The sequence below is a fragment of the Ranitomeya variabilis genome, chromosome 2 (genome assembly GCF_051348905.1).
Source record: "Ranitomeya variabilis isolate aRanVar5 chromosome 2, aRanVar5.hap1, whole genome shotgun sequence".
Classification (NCBI taxonomy): Eukaryota; Metazoa; Chordata; class Amphibia; order Anura; family Dendrobatidae; genus Ranitomeya; species Ranitomeya variabilis.
The window spans coordinates 780,667,029-780,689,352 of record NC_135233.1 but is presented as its reverse complement, the minus strand read 5'-3'; the positions used below and the strand labels follow the sequence as shown (position 1 = coordinate 780,689,352).

General features: G+C 46.5%; 1 protein-coding gene across 4 annotated transcripts in view; it reads right to left on the bottom strand.

Annotated features, from left to right (window-relative positions):
- The window catches only part of CEP162 (centrosomal protein 162), a 280,487-nt gene that overhangs the window by 174,454 nt on the left and 83,709 nt on the right, over window positions 1-22,324 (bottom strand). For all 4 annotated transcript variants that reach the window (XM_077289793.1, XM_077289792.1, XM_077289791.1 and 1 more), the window contains one exon: window positions 18,189-18,446. In XM_077289793.1, the coding sequence (XP_077145908.1) occupies window positions 18,189-18,446 (258 nt within the window). The remainder of the gene's footprint in view (window positions 1-18,188; window positions 18,447-22,324) is intronic.

The window sequence follows — 22,324 nt, the reverse complement described above, 5'->3', positions numbered from 1 at the left end:
TCTGTCCTCCGATGTGATCGCACATCGGAGGACAGAGAAATAGTGTCCCCGATGGCACCCAATAGCCCCCTAATACTCACCTATCTCCCCTGGTGCTCCTCGTGGCTCCCGATGGGCGCCGCCATCTTTTTTCCGGGAAAAAATGGCGGGTGCATGCGCAGTGCGCCCGCCGCCCGGAAGATCTTTGGGGTCTCAGCTGCCGGGGGTAGCCGAGACCCCAAAGAACATGATCGGGGTCGGTTTTTACCGACCCCTGTTTTGCGATCGCCGGTAATTGACTGTTAACCGGCGACCGCAAAAAAAAAAAAAAAAAAAAAGCGATCTCTAATTCTCCGTCCTCTGATGTGATCGCACATCAGAGGACAGAGAAATAGGGGGATTCGGGGACCCTATCATATTCACCCGATGTCCCTGGGTCCTCCTGCGTCTCCTCTTGCCGGCCGGCTTCTTCCTCGGGAAAGAAAATGGCGGGCGCATGCGACACATTGCGATGGATTGCCACACGTCGCATCCGTCGTGCGACGGATGCGTCGTGCTTTGGCGGACCGTCAGCACAAAAAAACGCTACATGTAACTTTTTTTGTGCGACGTGTCTGCCATTTCCGACCGCGCATGCGCGGCCGGAACTCCGCCCCCGCCTCCCCGCACCTCACAATGAGGCAGCGGATGCGTTGAAAAAACAGCATCCGCTGCAACCGTTGTGCGGCGCTTACAACGCTAGCGTCGGTACGTCGGCCAGACACACTGCGATGGGCCGAGTACGACGCTAGTGTGAAAGTAGCCTTAGGCTTCTTTAACACTTGCGTCGGTATGGGGCGGTCGCAATGCGTTGGCCCGACGTACCGACACACGTTGTGAAAATTGTGCACAACGTGGGCAGCGGATGCAGTTTTTCAACGCATCCGCTGTCCAGTCTATGTCCTGGGGAGGAGGGGGCAGAGTTACGGCCACGCATGCGTGGAAATGGTGGACGCGACGTACAAAAAAAAGGTTACATTGAACTTTTTTTGTGACGACGGTCCACCAAAACACAACGGATCCAGTGCACGATGGACGCGACGTGTGGCCATCCGTCGGTAATACAAGTCTATGGGCAAAAAAGGCATCCTGTGGGCACATTTGCAGGATCCGTTTTTTGTCCAAAACGACGGATTGCGACGGATGCCACACGACGCAAGTGTGAAAATAGCCTTAGGGTTAGGGTTGGGGCTAAAGTTAGGGTTAGGGCTAAAATTAGGGTTAGGGTTGGGGCTAAAGTTATGGTTAGGGTTGGGGCTAAAGTTAGGGTTAGAGTTGGGATTAAGGTTAGGGTTTGGATTAGGGTTGGTATTAGGGTTACGTTTGGGATTAGGGTTGGGATTAGGGTTACGTTTGGGATTAGGGTTGGGATTAGGGTTAGGGTTGGGATTAGGGTTAAGGTTGGGATTAGGGTTAAGGTTGGGATTAGGGTTAGGGGTGTATTGGGATTAGGGTTAGGTTTGAGGTTAGGTTTGAGATTAGGGTTAGGGGTGTGTTGGATTTAGGGTTATGGTTAGGGTTGAGATTAGGGCTGTTTTGGGGTTAGGGTTGTGATTATCGTTAGGGTTGTGATTAGGATTATGGATCGTGTTGAGATTAGGGTTAGGGGTGTGTTGGAGTTAGGGTTGGCGTTAGAATTGGGGGGTTTCCACTGTTTAGGTACATCAGGGGGTCTCCAAATACGACAGCCAATTTTGTGCTAAAAAAGTCAAATGGTGCTCCCTCCCTTCTGAACTCTGCCGTGCGCCCAAACAGTGGTTTACCCCCACATATGGGGCATCAGCGTACTCGGGATAAATTGGACAACAACTTTTGGGGTCCAATTTCTCCTGTTACCCTTGTGAAAATAAAAACTTGGGGCTAAAAATCTTTTTTGTGGGAAAAATAAATATTTTTTTATTTTCACTACTCTGCATAATAAACTTCTGTGAAGCACTTGAGCATTCAAAGTTCCCACCACATATCTAGATAAGTTCCTTAGGGGGTCCAGTTTCCAAAATTTGGTCACTTGTGGGGGGTTTCCACTGTTTAGGTACATCAGGGGCTCTGCAAACGCAACATAACACCCACAGACAATTCTATCAAAGTCTGCATTCCAAAACGGCGCTCCTTCCCTTCCAAGCTCAGCCATGCGCCCAAACAGTGGTTTACCCCCACATATGGGGTACCAGCATATTCAGGACAAATTGGACAACAACTTTTGGGGTCCAATTTCTCTTGTTACCCTTGTGAAAATAAAAACTTGGGGGCTAAAAAATCTTTTTTGTTAAAAAAAAATTTTTTTTTATTTTCACGACTCTGCTTTATAAACTTCTGTGATGCACTTGGGCATTCGAAGTTCTCACTACACATCTAGATAAGTTCCATGGGGGGTCTAGTTTCCAAAATAGGGTCGCTTTTGGGGGGTTTCTACTGTTTAGGCACATCAGGGGCTCTCCAAACGCGACATGGCGTCCGATCTCAATTCCAGTCAATTTTGCATTGAAAAGTCAAATGGCGCTCCTTTGCTTCCGAGCTCAGCCATGCGCCCAAACAGTGGTTTACCCCCACATATGGGGTGTCGGCGTACTCAGGACAAATTGTACAACAACTTCTGGGGTCCATTTTCTCCTGTTACCCTTGGTAAAATAAAAATTTGGAGGCAAAAAATCATTTTTGTAGAAAAAATGCGATTTTTTTATTTTCACGGCTCTACGTTATAAACTTCTGTGAAGCACCTGGGGGTTTAAAGTGCTCACCACACATCTAGATAAGTTCCTTAAGGGGTCTAGTTTCCAAAATGGTGTCACTTGTGGGGGGTTTCCACTGTTTAGGCACAACAGGGGCTCTCCAAACGTGACATGGCGTCCGATCTCAATTCCAGCCAATTCTACATTGAAAAAGTAAAACGACACTCCTTCTCTTCCAAGCTCTGCGGTGCGCCCAAACAGTGGTTTACCCCCACATATGGGGTATCGACATACTCAGGAGAAATTGCACAACAACTTTTGTGGTGTAATTTCTCCTGTTACCCTTGTGAAAATAAGAATTTGTGGGTGAAAAAATCATTTTTGTGAAAACAAATGCGATTTTTTATTTTCACGGCTCTACGTTATAAACTTCTGTGAAGCACTTGGGGGTTCAAAGTGCTCACCACACATCTAGATAAGTTCCTTAAGGGGTCTAGTTTCCAAAATGGTGTCACTTGTGGGGGGTTTCCACTGTTTAGGCACATCAGGGGCTCTCCAAACGCGACATGGCGTCCGATCTCAATTCCAGCCAATTCTGCATTGAAACAGTCAAACGGCACTCCTTCTCTTCCAAGCTCTGTGGTGCGCCCAAACAGCGGTTTACCTCCACATATGGGGTTTCGGCGTACTCAGGAGAAATTGCACAACAAAATTTGTGGTTAAATTTTTGTTTTTACACTTCTGAAAATTAAAAAAAATGGTTCTGAATTAAAATGTTTGCAAAAAAAAGTTAAATGTTCATTTTTTTCTTCCACTTTGTTTCAGTTCCTGTGAAGTACGTAAAGGGTTAATAAACTTCTTGAATGTGGTTTTGAGCAGCTTGAGGGGTGCAGTTTTTAGAATGGTGTCACACTTGGTTATTTTCTATCATATAGACCCCTCAAAATGACTTCAAAGGTGATGTGGTCCCTAAAAAAAACATGGTGTTGTAAAAATGAGAAATTGCTGGTCAACTTTTAACCCTTATAACTCCCTAACAAAAAAAAATTTTGTTTCCAAAATTGTGCTGATGTAAAGTAGACATGTGGAAAATGTTATTTATTAACTATTTTTCGTGACATATCTCTCTGATTTAAGGGCATAAAAATACAAAGTTTGAAAATTGCAAAATGTTAAAAATTTTCGCCATATTTCCGTTTTTTTCATAAATAATCGCAAGTAATATCGAAGAAATGTTACCACTAACTTGAAGTACAATATGTCACAAAAAAACTATCTCAGAATCAGCGGGATCCGATAAAGCGTTCCAGAGTTATAACCTCTTAAAGTGACAGTGGTCAGAATTGTAAAAATTGGCTCGGTCATTAAGTACCAAATTGGCTCTGTCACTAAGGGGTTAAAAGGAACCTGTCACCAGGTTTGGCCGATATGAGTTACGTCCACCACCTTTCAGGACCTTTTGTATAATGCTGTATATAAACCCCGATCCGACCTGCAAGAGAAGAAAAATAACTTTTATCGTACTCACCTGCGGGGCGGTCCGATGGGTGTCGCAGGTCCTGGTCCGGCACCTCCCATCTTCTTGCGATGCCGCCCTCCTGCTTGCTTCATGTGGATGACGCTTCCCTGCGTCATCCACACGGGTTCCCGGCATCACGCTCCTGCGCAGGCATACTAGACTGTTGAGGCACCGAGAAAGGTCAGAGAGGCCCAGCGCCTACGCACTGCAAAAATTTGAGGGCAGATAAGTACGCCTGCGCAGGAGCCCGTGAAGCAAGCAGGAAGGCGACATCGTAAGAAGATGGGTGGTGCCGGACCAGGAACTGCGACACTCATCGGACCGGACCGGAATAAAATGTATTTTTCGTCTCTTGCAGGTCGGATCAGTGGCCGTAACTCGTATCGGCCAAACCCGGTGACAGGTTCCCTTTAACTTCTGAAGACCAATTTTGACTGGAATAGATTATGGATGCCTCAGTGACTAGCGAAACTATTTAAACTTTTTACCTATTTTGTTATATTACAACCTGTGTTTAAATATTTTTGTAAACCGATGTGTGTGATGCATCAGCACCAAACAGTCTAAGATGGTGACTATAGTGAGAAAAATATTGCCATAAACTAAATTTATGGGATCAAAAAAACGAAAAATTGGCATGTGCCTATAAACTCACCCCTTTTGCTATGAAGCCCCTAAACATTTCTGGTGCAAACATTTACCTTCATAAGTAACATGCTTAGTGAAAGAAAGTCTCCCTGTGTGCACTCTAAGTGTCACATGGGCTGTCAGTATATACACACCTTTTCTGAAAGGCCACAGAGGCTGCAACACCATCAAGCAAGAGTTATCACTAACCAAACGACACCATGAAGACCAAGGAGATTCTTCAAACAAGTCAGGGATAAAGTTGTTGGGAAGTAAATAAAAAAAATATGCCAATCGCCGATTACCCCAGAAGGTCCATCAAATCCATTACCATAAAATGGAAAGAAGATGCCACCACAACAAACCTGCCAACAGAGGGACTCCCACCAAAATTTTCAACCTGTGCAAGGAGGGCATTAACCCCTTCATGACCCCAGCTTTTTTTTGTTTTGCGGTTTCGCTCCCCTCCTTCCCAGAGCCATAACTTTTTTATTTTTCCGTCAATATGGCCAGGTGAGGACTTTTTGCGGGACAAACTGTACTTTTGAACGACATCATTGGTTTTAGCATGTCGTGTACTAGAAAACGGGAAAAAAGTCCAAGTGCGGTGAAATTGCAAAAAAAGTGCAATCCCACACTTGTTTTTTGTTTGGCTTTTTTGATAGGTTCACTAAATGCTAAACCTGACCTGCCATTGTGATTCCTCAGGTCATTACGAGTTCATAGACACCAAACATGTCCAGGTTATTTTTTGTCCAAGTGGTAAAAAAAAATAATAAAAAAGCTAAATTTTCAGTTACCCATAGCGTATCCACTTTTAGTGATTTGGGGTTGGGTGAGGGCTTATTTTTTGCGTGCTGAGCTGATGTTCTTAATGATACCATTTTGGTGCGAATACGTTCTTTTGATCGCCCGTTATTGCATTTTAATGCAATGTCGCGGCGACAAAAAAAAACATAGTTCTGGAGTTTCAAATTTTTCTTGCTACGTCGTTCAGCGATCAGGTTAATCCTTTTTTTATTGATCGGGCGATTTTGAACGCTGCGATACCAAATATGTGTATATTTGATTTTTTTTTATTGTTTTATTTTGAATGGGGCGAAAGGGGGGGTGATTTAAACTTTTATATTTTTTTTAAATTTTTTAAACATTTTTTTTTTTACTTTTGCCTCCATAGGAGGCTAGAAGCTGGCATAGCCCGATCGGCTCTGCTACATAGGAGCGATGCATAGATGTAGCATTGCTATGAGCGCTGACCACAATAGACCTCTGGCTGTCATGCCAATGCATCGCTGACCCCCGATCACGTGATGGGGTCAGCGATGCGCGCATTTCCGGTCGGCTGAAAGCGCTAGTTAAATGCCGCTGTCAGCGTTTGACAGCGCCATTTAACTAGTTAATAGCGGCGGGTGGATCGCGATTCCACCCACCGCTATTGCGGGCACATGTCAGCTGTACAAAACAGCTGACATGTCCCGGCTTTGACGCGGTTCACCGCCAGAGCCCACATCAAAGCGGGGGTTCTGACCTTGGACGTATTATCCCGCCCGAGGTCAAAAAGGGGTTAATCAAAGAGATAGCACAGAGACCAAAGGCAAGGTGCAGAGTTCCCAAGCAGACACTGACAATCTGTCCATACGACCACAATAAGCTGTACACTCCAAATAGGCGACTTTTATAGAGGAGTGGACAGAAAAAAGGAGATTTTTGTGTACTCACCGTAAAATCTTTCTCTTAGCCTCTAATTGGGGGACACAGGACCATGGGTGTTATGCTGCTGTCCACTAGGAGGCGACACTATGCATAATCTGAAAAAGATTAACTGTGGCTCCTCCTGTGCAGTATACACCCCTGGACGGCATCAGCCTTCTCCAGTTTTGTGCAAAAGCAGTAGGAGGAACGTAACATGAATAACATAATTATGCCTGTAAGAAGGCAACTATGTACGGGCTCAAGAAACAATATGAGAACAACAGTTACAACAGCCCGGAAAGGGCAACAGGGTGGGAGCTGTGTCCCCCAATTAGAGGCTAAGAGAAAGAGATTTTACGGTGAGTACACAAAAATCTCCTTTACTCTGTCGCCTCATTGGGGGACACAGGACCATGGGACGTCCTAAAGCAGTCCCTGGGTGGGAAGCAATGGACGAATATTGTGCAGACAGGCCCGTACACTTAGGGCACCGCCGCCTGCAGGACACGTCTACCCAGGCTCGCGTCCGCTGAGGACTGGGTATGAACCCTGTAGTGTTTAGTAAACGTGTGTAAGCTAGTCCAAGTGGCCGCCTTACACACTTGTTGTGCCGAAGCCTGGTGCCGAATGGCCCAGGAGGCCCCTACCGCCCGTGTAGAGTGTGCCGTAATACCGGCTGGAAGAGGAGAATTCTTAAGGCGGTACGCCTCTTGTATGGTGGATTTGATCCACCTGGCAAGAGTAGCTTTGGAAGCTGGCATACCCTTGTGGCCGCCTTCCGGAAGGAGGAAAAGGGAATCAGACCTCCGGAAGGACGCAGTCCTAGACACGTATATACGCAAAGCCCTGACAAGGTCAAGCGTATGCAGAACCTTCTCCACTCTATGAACCGGAACCGGACAAAGGGATGGTAGTGAAATTTCCTCATTGAGGTGGAAGTCGGACACAACCTTCGGGAGGAAGGATGGGACCGTACGAAGAACTACCTTGTCCTGGTGAAATGCCAGGAAAGGCCGTCTGCCGGAGAGTGCTGTCAGTTCAGACACCCTGCGTAGCGAGGTGATTGCACCAGGAAAACCACCTTCTGGGAAAGAAGGCGGAGCGGGACCTCCTTAAGAGGTTCGAAGGGTGGTTCCTGCAATGCTGTCAGGACTAGGTTGAGGTCCCACGCTTCTAGTGGTCGTCTGTAGGGGGGAACCAATCGGGAAACCCCCTGAAGGAAAGTCCTTACTTGCGGCTTGGTAGCAATGCGCTTTTGGAAAAGCACTGAGAGGGCTGACACCTGGCTCTTAAGCGAGCCCAATGACAGCCTGGCCTCCAGACCCGATTGGAGAAAACCAAGTACTTTGGGTATGGAATAAGGGAGTGGGATCTAGCCATGAGATTCGCACCAGGTAAAGAAAGCTTTCCAGGTATGGTAATAAATCTTGGCAGAGGCTGGTTTCCGTGCTCTGATCATGGTTCCAATGACATCTGCCGAGAGCCCTGCCTGGGTTAGAACCCAGGTCTCAAGGGCCACGCCGTCAAATTGAGAGCCCCTGAGTTCTGGTGGTAGAACGGCCCTTGTGATAGAAGATCGTGGCGGTCGGGGAGACGCCAAGGGGCGTCTGCTGTGAGTTGTACGATGTCGGCGTACCATGTGCGTCTGGGCCAGTCCGGTGCAATGAGGATGGTTGGAACTCCCTCTTGTTTGATCTTCCTCACCACTCTGGATATCAGGGGGAGAGGTGGAAAAATGTACAGAAGCTGGAACTGGGTCCAGTCCTGAACCAGAGCGTCTGCTCCGAGCGACCGCGGATCGTGTGTTCTGGCAATGAAGTTGGAGACCTTGGCATTGAAATGGGATGCCATTAGGTCCACATCCGGGGTCCCCCAGCGGAGACAGACCTGTTGAAAAATTTCGGGATGGAGAGACCACTCTCCCGAGTCTATTCCTTGTCAGCTGAGGAAGTCTGCTTCCCAGTTGTCCACAACCGGAATGTGGACCGCCGAAAGAACCGACCCTGTGTCCTCCGCCCAGCGGAGGATATGTGACACTTCCCGCATCGCCTGGGTACTGTGGGTCCCCCCTTGATGATTCACATATGCCACAGCCGTGGCATTGTCCGACTGTATCCTGATGTGAGAGGCTGCCAGTAAGTGATGGAAGGCCCTCAATGCCAGTAGGATGGCACGAATTTCCAGGATGTTGATGGGCATGGTCGCTTCCGCTGGGGACCACTTGCCCTGTGGTGTAGGTGCACCGCACCCCAACCCGTCAGGCTCGCGTCGGTGGTCAGGACCTTCCATTGACCTGAGAGAAAGGATTTCCCCTTTGCTAGCGAGGTTGGCTTGAGCCACCAGTGCAGGGACCTCCTGGTTGACGACGTTAGCTGGAACTCCCTGTCGAGAGAAAAGGGATTCCTGTCCCAGGACTTGAGAATGGCTAGTTGGAGAGGTCTGAGGTGAAACTCGGCAAATGGGACAGCTTCTATTGCCGCTGCCATCTTGCCGAGGACTCTCATGGCAAACCGGAGAGATCGAGGGGGTTTGTGGAGGAGGGTGCGAACTACAAGTCGGAGAGCCAGTGCCTTGTCCTTGGGAAGGAGCACTAGACCCCTGGAGGTGTTGAATAACATTCCCAGGAAGGTCAGGGACTGACTCGGGGTTGGTGATGACTTTTGTAGGTTGATTAACCAGCCCATGCGACTGAGAGTATCGGTTGTGATTGAGACGCTGAGCTCGCAGTCCTTGAAGGTGGGAGCCTTGATGAGTAGATCGTCCAGGTATGGAACGACTACTATGCCTCTGGAGTGCAGGACGTCCATGGTGGCTGCCATGACCTTGGTGAACACTCTGGGAGCCGTGGCGAGTCCAAAGGGGAGAGCCACGAATTGGTAGTGGTCCTGGCCTATTGCGAACCTGAGAAACCTCTGATGGGCAGGTGCAATGGGTATATGCAGGTATGCGTCTTGTATGTCTATGGAGGCGAGATATTCTCCCTTCTCCATGGACGCAATGATGGACCGAAGGGACTCCATGCGGAAATGACGGACCCGTACTAGTATGGGCCTACGCTGCCTCCTTTCTTGGGAACTACGAACAGATTGGAGTAGAACCCTCGGAAGCGGTCGGTCGTGGGTACCGGTACTATGACTCCTGATTGACAAAGCGAGGAGACCGCTTGGTGGTAGGCTCGAGCCTTGGCTGGCGGTTTTGGGGGGACAGAGAGGAAGAACCGGTCCGGTGGGTTGGAGGTGAAGTCTATTTTGTATCCGGAAGACACTAGTTCCGTGACCCACCTGTCTTCTGTAATAGGCAGCCAGACTTAATGAAAGAGCAAAAGTCGGCCGCCTACTGGTGTGGTGTCTTCCGGAGTCCGTGAGTCATGAGGAGGAGAAAGTCTGAGATTTTCCTCCTCTGGGCTTAGACTGGCCTGCTTTTGACTGCCAGGTCTTGTCCGACCTTTGCGTCGATCGTCAGTTGTCCCTGCGTGGGGAACGGTTACGATTTTGTACTGGACGTGAGACGGGCCAGCCGGAGGAATTCCGAAAGGATCGGAATCGAGTTTGGTTACGCTTCTTGTAAGTGCGTTTAGGTTTCAGTTGGGGAAGAGAAGTACTCTTACCCCCTGTGGCGTTGGATATCATAGTGTCCAACTGTTCACCGAAAAATCTCCCACTGAGGTAGGGGAGGTGCGTGAGGGACTTCTTTGAGGCTGCGTCCGCTTTCCATTCCCGTAGCCAGAGGATACGCCGAAACCTGATGGCGTTTGATGCTATCCCCGCGACTCCCCTTGCTGAATCCAGAGCTGCATGGAGCATGTAATCTGCTACAACAGCAATTTGAACCGCTTGGTCCGACAGTTCAGGAGCGGATGCTTGGAAGGCTTGTAAATTGTTTGCCCAGGCCAGGATGGCCTTGGCAGCCCAAACTGAGGCGAACGCGGGAGCCAGGGATGCCCCTGCTGCCTCGAAAATTGAACGAGCCATGCGTTCTACCTGCCGGTCTGCTGCGTCCCTTAGGGTTGAGCTATCTGGCAGTGAAAGGAGGGGACTCCCCTTTCTGTGCTGCTAGCCTGGAGACTGGGGGATCCACTTCAGGTGGATCTGTCCATTCCTTGGTGTCCTTCTGTGGGAAGGGGTACCTCGCCTCCAGATATTTGCGATTAGCGAATTTTTTCTCAGGCTGTGAGAGCTGTTTTTTTAAGGATCGCCTTAAACTCTGGATGGTTAGAGAAAACCTTAGGCGGCTTCAGAGGTCCTTCAAAGGAAATCTGATGTTCTGGGGCCTCTGGTGGCGGATCAGAAATGTCCAGCACCCGATGGATGGACGATATTATGTCCTCAACTAGCGCTGTATTGCTAGGAGGGATTGGGATCAGGGACCCCTCGTTTCTCTGTCTGAGTCAGCGTCACAGATGCCTTCCGAATCCTGTGTATCACTGAGGCGTCCCCTGCTGGGTGAGCTGGGGAGGAGGCCTTCTCTGGTTGGGGATTGCGGAGATCTGCATTGTCTGTCCCTGGAATGGGACGGTCTAGATCACCTGGAGCAACGGTGTCTCTCCCTAGAGGGGGATGACCGTGTGCTATGGGATGACGCAGATGGACTTGATCTATGGATCCGCTTGCGTCGTGACCTAGACGTGGGATGTGCCAGGGTCATCTTGTTCCTGAGTCAAGCTCTCCCTTTGCTGGGTAACGGTCATAGCCGGGGCATGACCCTGCAGAGCCTGAAGAAATGTGGAAGTTAGGTTATCTATAGACTGCGTCATAGATTGCGATATCTGAGTAGCCCATTCCGGTGTGGCATTAGACACCGAGGCATTGGCAGGGGCTTCTTGAGGCTGTGACACAGTAGTTTGTATACAGTTCTGACAATGCGGGTACGTGCTACTACTGGGGAGAGCGGTCCCGCAGGCTGTGCAGAATGCATAATAGCAGTTCTGCCTGGTTCTCTTAGACCTTGAGCCCGGCATAGTGCACAGAGTGCAGAAGTGCTGCCAGCAGATGGACCTTACAGGGGTAGAGAACCTACAGGGGAGCCTTATAGGTAATATGGATTCACAGCTGAGTAAAGATAACCCAGCTGTGATCTTACCCCACCAGTGTGCCCCGAGGTCCAGCGCCGAAAATCCACAGTCCTGTGCCCCCCGGAGACTGGCTGCCTGGTCCTGGTCCTGCAGACCGGGAGATGCAGGGTTAATCTGCAGCCGAAAATGGCTGCAGAGACAGAGGAGAGAGGAGGAGAAGGGGGCGGAGAGCTGGAAAAAGGCGGCAAGGCTATAAAAAACCCGCCCTTTCTGTCTCGATCCGCCCCTTGTATGACACTGTAGAGTGTCATATTTGTCATCCGGGTGGCGGGCCGGGGGGCGGAGAGGAGGCTGCTGCTTCAGCTAGGCCGAAGCCGGGGCCTAAATTAGATGCCTGAGGCCCAGAAGGGCTCCAGGCCGGCTCGAAAGTCTGGGAGGGGGTCGGATCTGAACCGGACCCCTCCGGATTTGAAGGCAGGATGGCGGTGGGGCTATAAGCGGAAGGGGGAGCCCGGCTGGGGTCCCCCTGAGGCAGTATAGAGCTGGTGCTGCCGCAGAGACAGGGACGCAGGGAGCCCTGTGTCTGTATGTGCCATGCCTGCCTGCACTCCCCCCGGCCTCAACAGGAGCCCGCAGCTGGGCTGGGGTCCCTGGATGCAGGCGCAGTATGCTGGCCCATTGCTGGGAGCTGTAGGATGCTGCCTGTACAGGCCCTACCTGAGGTGTTTCAACCTAATACCCCCAGAGGGGGATAGGGAGGGTGCTTTTGTCACACCTTCAGGGGCCTTTATCCTCGCCTCGACCTCAACCCAGAAACCAAAAGGAATTGGGGAAGGAGGGGGGTCTCGACTTCGAACCAACACCCGAGGGGCTGGGGAAGGAGCAGCATGGGGAATAGCCATCTCAACTTCAACTGGGCACCCCATAATAGAGGGCCGAGGAAGGAGCCATGCCGGGAGTCTCACAGGAGACCCTCTTTTCTTCATCTGTAATCCCGGCGGAAAACGGGAAACGGAGTAAAAATCTTTAGGTGTGCCTCCTTTGCGACACTAAGCAAAAACTGGAGAAGGCTGATGCCGTCCAGGGGTGTATACTGCACAGGAGGAGCCACAGTTAATCTTTTTCAGATTATGCATAGTGTCGCCTCCTAGTGGACAGCAGCATAACACCCATGGTCCTGTGTCCCCCAATGAGGCGACAGAGTAAAAACTTTACTTACACACAAAAATTGTAAGGCTTGCTTTGGGTTTTCCAATAGACTTGAGGGGGACTCCGCAAATGTATGGAGGAAAGTTCTATGGTCAGTTGAGGCTAAAATTGAACTGTTTGGCCACTACGGTAAATGCTAGGGCGATAAAACAAGTTTTCTGTTGAAGTCAAAGGCAAACCTGTGTGCCTGGTTTGTGGTGATGCATTAGCAGTAATGAAAAAAGCCAGCCTTGAGCGTCATTACAGTACTAAACATGTAAAACTCAATGCATTGCAAGGTCACATGCGTCTGGATAAAATCAATGCGCTAAAGCGGAGTTTGGAATCACAACAAGCCTGTTTACTTGGCCTCGTAGTAACAGACAACGTTATTGAGACAAGCTATGTAGTGAGCGAGCTAATTGCAAAGAAGCTGAGACCTTATGTAGACGGAGAGTTTGCAAAAGAGGGAAAGGTGGCTGCTGTGGAGATTGTTGGCGCCAGACAAAATAAATTTGTTTCAGAGTGTTAGTTTGTCTCGGAGTACCATCTCAGACAGCATTACTGACTTACCCCAAGACATTAATAATAATAATAATAATCTTTATATAGCAGCAACATATTCCGCAGCTCTTTACAGTTTAACAGATTCAAACACAACAGTCATAAGTAACAACGTTAACAACACAATAATTAAAGCACAATAAGACGACCCTGCTCGTGAGAGCTTACAATCTACAATGAGGTGGGGGAGATACAAAGTACAGGTGTGTATTTACAATGATGTATTTACAATGATGGTCCAGCCATCTTCAGGGGATGGGGGATAGATGGAAGTAGTGAATGGGCTACACATAAACAAAATAACTGATTAGGGAACATGATAGGCCGCTCTGAACAAATGTGTTTTGAGGGAGAGCCTAAAACTATGCAAATTGTGGATGGTCCTAAAGACATTGAAAAAATACTCAGATTCAGCAGGAGATATCCAATTTTTTTCTCTGGCTTGTGATGAGACAACAGACGTAACAAATACAGCGCAACTTGCCATTTTCGTTTGTGCAACCACTGCCGAGTTTGATACGTGAGAAGAACTGCTGTGACTCGAAGCCATGCCTGGCAGTACAAGAGGACTTGTTTGAGAAAATAATGGTTTTATCTTGAAAAGATTGACACTCTGCCTCAACTTTTCTTTTTATTGGCCATTTGTAGGATGTCGCAAGACTACCTATAGAAAAGTGACTAAGGCCACGTTCACACTTTGCGGCGTCCCTCTGCGGGTTCTCCCGCAGCGGAATTGATAAATCTGCAGGGCAAAACCGCTGCGGTTATCCCTGCAGATTTATCGCGGTTTGTTCCGCTGTTTCCGCTGCGGGATTACTCCTATACTATTGATGCTGCATATGCAGCAATATACAGCATCAATAGTAATGTTAAAAATAATAAAAATTGGTTATACTCACCCTCCGATGTCCGGATCTCCTCGGCGCTGCACGCGGCGCTCCGGTTCCATAGATGCTGTGCCGAGAAGGACCTTCGTGACGTCACGGTCATGTGACCCGGGCGTCATCACGGTCATGTGACCGCGACGTCACCGCAGGTCCTGTTCGCACAGCAACTGAGACCGGACGGCCGCGTGCAGTGCTGAGAGGTGAGTATAACATGATTTTTTATTTTTATTCTTTTTTTTTACCCCAAATATGGTTCCCAGGGCCCGGAGGAGAGTCTCCTCTCCTCCACCCCGGGTACCACCCGCACATTAACCGCTTACTTCCCGCAACGTGGGCACAGCGCCATGCGGGAAGTAAGCGGTTCAATGCATTCCTATGGGTGCAGAATCGCAGCGATTCTGCACAAAGAAGTGACATGCTGCGGGTTTTAAACCGCTGCGTTTCTGCGCGGTTTTTCCCGCAGCATGTGCACAGCGGTTTGCGGTTTCCATAGGGTTTACATGTAAATGGAAACGCTATGGAAACTGCTGCGGACCCGCAGCATCAAAATCGCCACGGTTCCGCGGTAAAAACCGCAAAGTGTGAACATGGCCTAAAAATCAAAAGCATGACTGAGCAAAATAATTTCAGCATCAAAACAGTGAAATTATTATGCAAAACATGGCAACTAAAAATGTCAAAAGAGGAAAATAATAATACCTAAAAGATACATAGGAGATCGGAAAGATCCAGCTCAGTAATTAGAAATAGCATCTTCCCCTAAATAAAACATGCAGCAGGAAGAAGTAATTGGGTAAAACACATGATACACCTTGTGTCACAGGTGTACAGCGACAGAAAAGAGCCAGAAGACCACAGCATCTGATTTCTCCTACCTCTGCACTGATTAGAAGCACTTCACCTTTATATTAAATGGTGCAAGTTTCTTTTAGCAGTGCAGGGGTTAATCTGCTCAGTTGAAATCTTCTAGAAGCTTTCCTGAGTTAAGTGTCAGGACTCTGAACATTTTTTACCTTTTGTACATTACTGCCCTTTTCCAAGATGGCGTCTTTGGTCTCATGTGCACTGTCTTCCTGCTATAAAACTCCACCCCAGCCTTCAGTCTGTGCTAGAGTATTCTGCCTTGCATCCAGCTCCTGACTCTGGTGACTCCCTGGCTATATACCTGCTCCTGTGAACCTGTGTGGTGATCCTGCTACTCTGCTCTGAGTTCCTGCTGCATGCACCAGTTCCAGTAATCCTCCTTCATCTGCTGCTCATGTTTACTTCCATCTGTATTTGCTGGACATGTAAGCTGTTTGCTCCTCTGCAAAAACCTGAGACTATTAACCAGGCCTCCCTGGTTGAGCTAAGATATTATTTGAACTGCCTTATAAGCTTATCTATCTGTGTTTGGACTAAGACAAGGATTTATTCGTGTCAAGTATCCTCAAGAATAACTGTGCTTCATAGACTTTCTGCGTGATTGCATTTTCCTCTAAAGTTTCCTATAGACTGCTGAGCTGCATTTGATATTTGCACCAAGTGTTGTGGACTTGAGTTTCTCTCTGCACCTGTTTGAATCACCGTGTGATAATATACTTTACCACTTATAAAACTGTGTCCTGTAGTTGTCTTGTTCCACGCAAACAGTCTCCTGAGTTATCCCCTATAATTATTACATTAAGGCTCTCAGCTGCATGTCGTTAGCCACTCCCATCTCCTATATAATCTGGGCCCTGGCTAGCACTCATTGTCAGAGTAGCTTTTGCTGAATGGCTGGAGGTTGTTGTTAGTTGTTATAGGAGAAGGCTTTGGGTGGATATATCTGTGACTGTTGTTAGGTTTTGAGTGTATGATAATTCTCTTTCTTCTCCTACTTTGGTTCAACCTCATCCTGCACACCCCGATGCATTCCTCTGTTGCATGTGTGACTGTATTTGTATGTTTGGTACTTTTCATTACCCCTGTTCATATTACCTTGTTAGTCTGGTTGGTGTATTACAGTACACTACTGCTCCCCTCTTCCCAGGGTGAGGGAAGGGTACAGACTGAGGGCGGATTCATGAGTTTAATAGCTAAAGCAAGGTATATGGCCCTGGCATCTTCACCATAATAAGTAATCCGGGGAACAGGGCGAGCTAGGACGCCCCTAACGTTAGGGACAGGGAAGGAGCCGTTGGTCCAGGGACACCCGACAACAGAGTCGTGACACTCTGACTGCTGGAGACACTGAGCCTGAGCTATACATCACATAGGAGATACTGAGCCTGAGTTATAAAGGACATAGGGTATACCAAGCCTGAGGTATACAGCACATAGTCACAGAAGAAAATCCAGCTCACCACCTGCAATTCCACACTTTTGGAGCATGGATAGCACCTGAGCAGGGTGCAACATCCAATGGAGAAAGCAGAAAAATCCAGCTCACAGATGAAATCCAAAAAAGTACATTTTATTATCCAAGGTACTGTACATGAGGCAAAGATTAAAATTGTGTGTTCATAAAAAGAGAGAATACAGGCATCTTTTGACGCAATTCGCTCTTTGTCAAGACTTTTGGATTTCATCTGTGAGCTGGATTTTTCTGCTTTCTCCATACAGCACATAGGGTTCACCGAGCCTAAGGTATATAGCACATATACCTAATATTACCTATATATTTTGTGGGATGTAAGCAAGGTCTGAGGCCCGAAACGTTGGCCTGATCCTGCACAGACATTTTTGCTGCACATTTGTGCCGTGGTACTTCATATCATACAAAGTACTGAAATGACAGCAAGAGGTGCACAGAGGTGAACATCTGTACAGACAGATTAGAGAAATGGCCAAGACTAAGGCGTCAAATTGTCCACCCAAACCATCAGAAGGTGTTTGCACCCACTTTATAGTACGGGTAGGTATGATTATAGTGATACTCAATTTATAATGTTTCTGTTCTACTACTTTTGTAGAAGAATATCACGTTTTGAGAGGAAGAAAAACACAACTGTTATTTTTTGCATCATATTCTGAGAGCAATAACTTTATTTTTCTGCCTACGGAGTTTTACGAGGGTTGTTTTTTGTTATGTAACAAGCTGTAGTTTTTAGTGGAACCACTTTGATATATCCGAATGTTTTTGCTTCATTTTATAGGAGGAGAGATGAATATAAAAATGGTAATTCTGTTGTAGTTTTTTGTTTTTATGCGATATTCACCTGGCAGTATAAATGATAGATTATTTTTTTACTTGTTATTACGGAGACTCTGATATGATGTGTGTCTTTTTTGGACGTGCTTTTTTATATTAAACTCTATTGTATTTAAAAATTTAATTTTTCTTCTTTTTTTGTATTTCCTTTTTTAAAGAGAACCTGTCAAATGCACACATGGGCAGCGCAAGCTGTCAATTAAAGCGCCGAACAGCAATTACAGCCACCGTTCACAGGATAGTAACTGTACCGTAACAGATCCAAGCACATCACCATGACTGAAAGCAAGCAGCTCCAAGAAGGATAGTTCATTTTGTATCAGTAGCTGTGCTTTCAGTAGCAGGCAGCATTTTAACGCTACTTACCTGCAGATTATCCCTATTTCTAAAGGTAAATAACTTTTTTACATGACAAATTCCCTTTAAATACCTAAAACCAAATCAGCAACCAGCACCCTGTGATCGTATTGGAAGCCCATGGAGTGAGCGGGAGCCACCTCCCTCTGCTAATATCCCTAACTACAGTGGTTGCTTTTGACTATGCATATAAGAAGTTAATTGCGCCACCTTAAATACTGACTGCGCTCAATTACCTATGCTATAACTCTGCTAGCAGGCGGAATTGAACATGGTTATGCAGTGGTTGATCCTTTGGTGAAAATACACTTGCTTTTCACAAGCTGATGGAACGTGGCATGTTCGATATGATGTGTAAAGTCAGCGAGGTGTTGGAATGTGGCTATGTGAGGTGCTTAGCTCGAATATAACCTCTGATCACGATGTGAACAAAGTCTAAACTGAATAGAATGACCAGCCACTTTTCCAATGCTCTACAACCAACCTTTGTTTGAAGAATGAAGTTGTCTCGTTTTAGCTCTTCAATTTCCTTTTCATAATTTATTTTCATCTCTTCTATTTCATGTGCATGTTTATGATCCTTTTTTAAAGAGCCTTCTAGGAAAGTCACTGTCTGCCCATGTCCTGCATTTAACTTGTCTTCAACATTCTGGAGTCTCTGAAGAATGGTCAGATCACTGACACCAACATCTGCTTCATGGAATTCTGAAGTTCTTTTCTTAGGACCACCAGGAACATTCAACTGCATAATAAGAAATGTTAACGCTATTAGTTCAAATGAGTTTTCCACTAATATTTGACCCCCTTTCATATGTCTTAACTGTTCATAACAAATCGCTTGTCTAATATATGGTCACTAGTTATTGAACTCATTCTACGCGGTATGCACACGCACTGACTCGGGCGCCATTTCATTGAAGTAATGTACTTCACCACCAACATAGTAGTGTGCATGCGACGGACGCAGCCACAGTTATACACAAAATTACCTACGCTTCTGCTATGAGTGTGCATTTTGGTGTGAGTCATGTAATATTTTGTTGACATGCAGGCACTATCTCCTGTCTTTTATGTCCAATCCACCCCTCACCTGGGCACCTGATACAGACGGAATGAAAAGAGCACATCACTTAGCTCCTGATGGGGTGGAGTTGCTCTTAAATGATTGACATGGTGTCTGAGCATGCAAGCCGAGATGATAGACTTCACCGTCCTCTGCCCACTCAGTGGGACGTCCTATGCCCACTCAGTGGGACGTCCTATGCCCACTCAGTGGGACGTCCTATGCCCATTGACTGATGCTTTCTAGTTAAGGAGGTTAAGAGGATGAGAGTGGTGATATGCACTAGATGGGAGATGCCAAAGGGATCCAACAGACATAAAGCCAGAGGAATTTTTGAGAATAAACCACTTTTAAAATTTCTTTTGATTTACTCCTGTTGGATCTATTTGGAATCCCACAGCTAGTGCAGATCAACACTCCCATCCTCCTAACCTTCTTCTCTACGACAGCCGTCTCTTTCCTGGGAGTGCTGCAGCAGCTGAATTTGCCGGTTACCGCAGTTGTGGGATTCAAAACACCAGAATGTGAGCATTTCCCTGACATCCTACATTATATTATAATTTACTGGATAAGACCAAATTTGTGCTTGCCTTCTCCCAACTCTACTGATGCTTTCTAGCACAAATGCACATCACTGCACTACAAAGGTGCTATAAAGCATCAACAGTCAGTGCAGAGGACAGTGAAGTCCGAATAATGTTTGTAAATCGCTGTGGAATGGAGCTACAGTTAGGTCCATATATATTTGGACAGAGACAACATTTTTCTAATTTTGGTTATGGACATTACCACAATGAATTTTAAACAAAACAATTCAGATGCAGTTGAAGTTCAGACTTTCAGCTTTCATTTGAGGGTATCCACATTAAAATTGGATGAAGGGTTAAGGAGTTTCAGCTACTTAACATGTGCCACCCTGTTTTTAAAGGGACCAAAAGTAATTGGACAATTGACTCCAAGGCTATTTCATGGACAGGTGTGGGCAATCCCTTCGTTATGTCATTCTTAATTAAGCAGATAAAAGGCCTGGAGGTGATTTGAGGTGTGGTGCTTGCATTTGGAAGGTTTTGCTGTGAAGTAAACATGCGGTCAAAGGAGCTCTCCATGCAGGTGAAGCAAACTATCCTTAAGCTGCGAAAACAGAAAAAACCCATCCGAGAAATTGCTACAATATTAGGAGTGGCAAAATCTACAGTTTGGTACATCCTGAGAAAGAAAGAAAGCACTGGTGAACTCAACAATGCAAAAAGACCTGGGCGCCCACAGAAGACAACAGTGGTGGATGATCGCAGAATAATCTCCATGGTGAAGAGAAACCCCTTCACAACAGCCAACCAAGTGAAGAACACTCTCCAGAAGACAGGCGTATCAATATCCAAATCTACCATAAAGAGAAGACTGCATGAAAGTAAATACAGAGGGCTCACTGCACGGTGCAAGACACTCATAAGCATCAAGAATAAAAAGGCTAGACTGGACTTTGCTAAAAAAACATCTAAAAAAAGCCAGCACAGTTCTGGAAGAACATTCTTTGGACAGATGAAACAAAGATCAACCTCTACCAGAATGATGGCAAGAGAAAAGTATGGCGAAGGCGTGGTACAGCTCATGATCCAAAGCATACCACATCACCTGTAAAACACGGCGGAGGCAGTGTGATGGCTTGGGCATGCATGGCTGCCAGTGGCACTGGGTCACTAGTGTTTATTGATGATGTGACACAGGACAGAAGCAGCCGAATGAATTCTGAGGTATTCAGAGACATACTGTGTGCTCAGATCCAGCCAAATGCAGCCAAACTGATTGGTCGTCATTTCATACTACAGATGGACAATGACCCAAAACATAAAGCCAAAGCAACCCAGGAGTTAATTAAAGCAAAGAAGTGGAATATTCTTGAATGGCCAAGTCAGTCACCTGATCCCAACCCAATTGAGCAGCATTTCACTTGTTAAAGACTAAACTTCAGACAGAAAGGCCCATAAACAAACAGCAACTGAAAACCACCGCAGTGAAGGCCTGGCAGAGCATCAAAAAGGAGGAAACACAGCGTCTGGTGATGGCCATGAGTTCAAGACTTCAGGCAGTCATTGCCAACAAAGGGTTTTCAACCAAGTATTAAAAATGAACATTTCATTTAAAATTATTGAATCTGTCCAATTACTTTTGGTCCCTTTAAAAACAGGGTGGCACATGTTAAGGAGCTGAAACTCCTAAACCCTTCATCCAATTTTAATGTGGATACCCTCAAATGAAAGCTGAAAGTCTGAACTTCAACTGCATCTGAATTGTTTTGGTTAAAATTCATTGTGGTAATGTCTATAACCAAAATTAGAAAAATGTGGTCTCTGTCCAAATATATATGGACCTAATTGTATATAAATGAGTAAAATAAATAAAATAAAGTGTCAACGTATTACGTGACCCACACCAAGATGGGCTCATAAGAGATTCTACGGCCCATCACCTAGCCACAGATTTAAGTGACATGTCTCTTTCATTGTCTACACGGGCACAGCGGTCCAATATGATGAGGCAGCTGTACCTGGGACTTGAATAAGGGGAATACTAGGCATAGCCAACTGCAAGGACTGAGCACTCTGGCGTATAATCAATGAAGGGCATGCAATGGGTTTTACAGTTCCATAAATCGGTGGGGGTTAATATGGGTCAGACTCCCAACAATTAAATATTCATGGCCTATCCATTCTAAAAACAGGTCTTCAATATTTAAAATCTCACTTGACAGACTAAAAAAAAATAAGAAGTATTTTCTCAAGCATGTACTTTTAAGAAAATAAAAAGGTTTTACCATTTTAATGAAAATGTGTCAAGCAGACTCCAGGAAGATGCTGGCCCAAGTTTTCTCACCACTGCTAGATGTCTGGCAGCAGGTCTCTCATAGGAGGAAAAAGCAGAACTCGTCAGAGCCGAGTATTCGTGTGTATGCTGGACTCAGGAAAGATAGCGGTCGACTAAATGAGCATTCTGTCTACAGCTATTTAATGGGTATGGGGGCTTAAAGGGAATCTGTAAGAAGATTTACCTATGTAATCTGAAGAGAGCATACTGTAGGGGTTAAAACACAGATTTCAGCAATGCCTCTCTTATCAAGCTCCCTGTTGCTGTTGGTTTGCAAAAGATTGTTTTAGCACCAGGAGCTTATCATTGCTGGACACAACAGCACATGCCTTCTGGTCCAGCAATGCCCCCTCATGTAATGAGCACCAGGGTTGTGGAGTCAGGAGTCATGGAGTTTGAGTCAGTGTTGGAATAATATGGGCCAACACCAACACCTAAATTTTATAATAAATTGGGTACAATACAGGATGTGCTGTAAATGTTTTTAGAAGAATTTGGGAAAGTTATGAAATGTCCTAGAAATTTCTGTTCCTGATCTAAGGCTCTCGGCTTTTGGTTGAGATGAATTTGTGCTGCACTTTATGTACATGCTCAGTAGTGAGGCAGTGCTGTGGGGTCAGAGTCAGGGAAATTGAGTCGTCGGAGGTTTGGCTTACCGACTCCACAGCCCTGATGAGCACCTTACTGTCTATAGA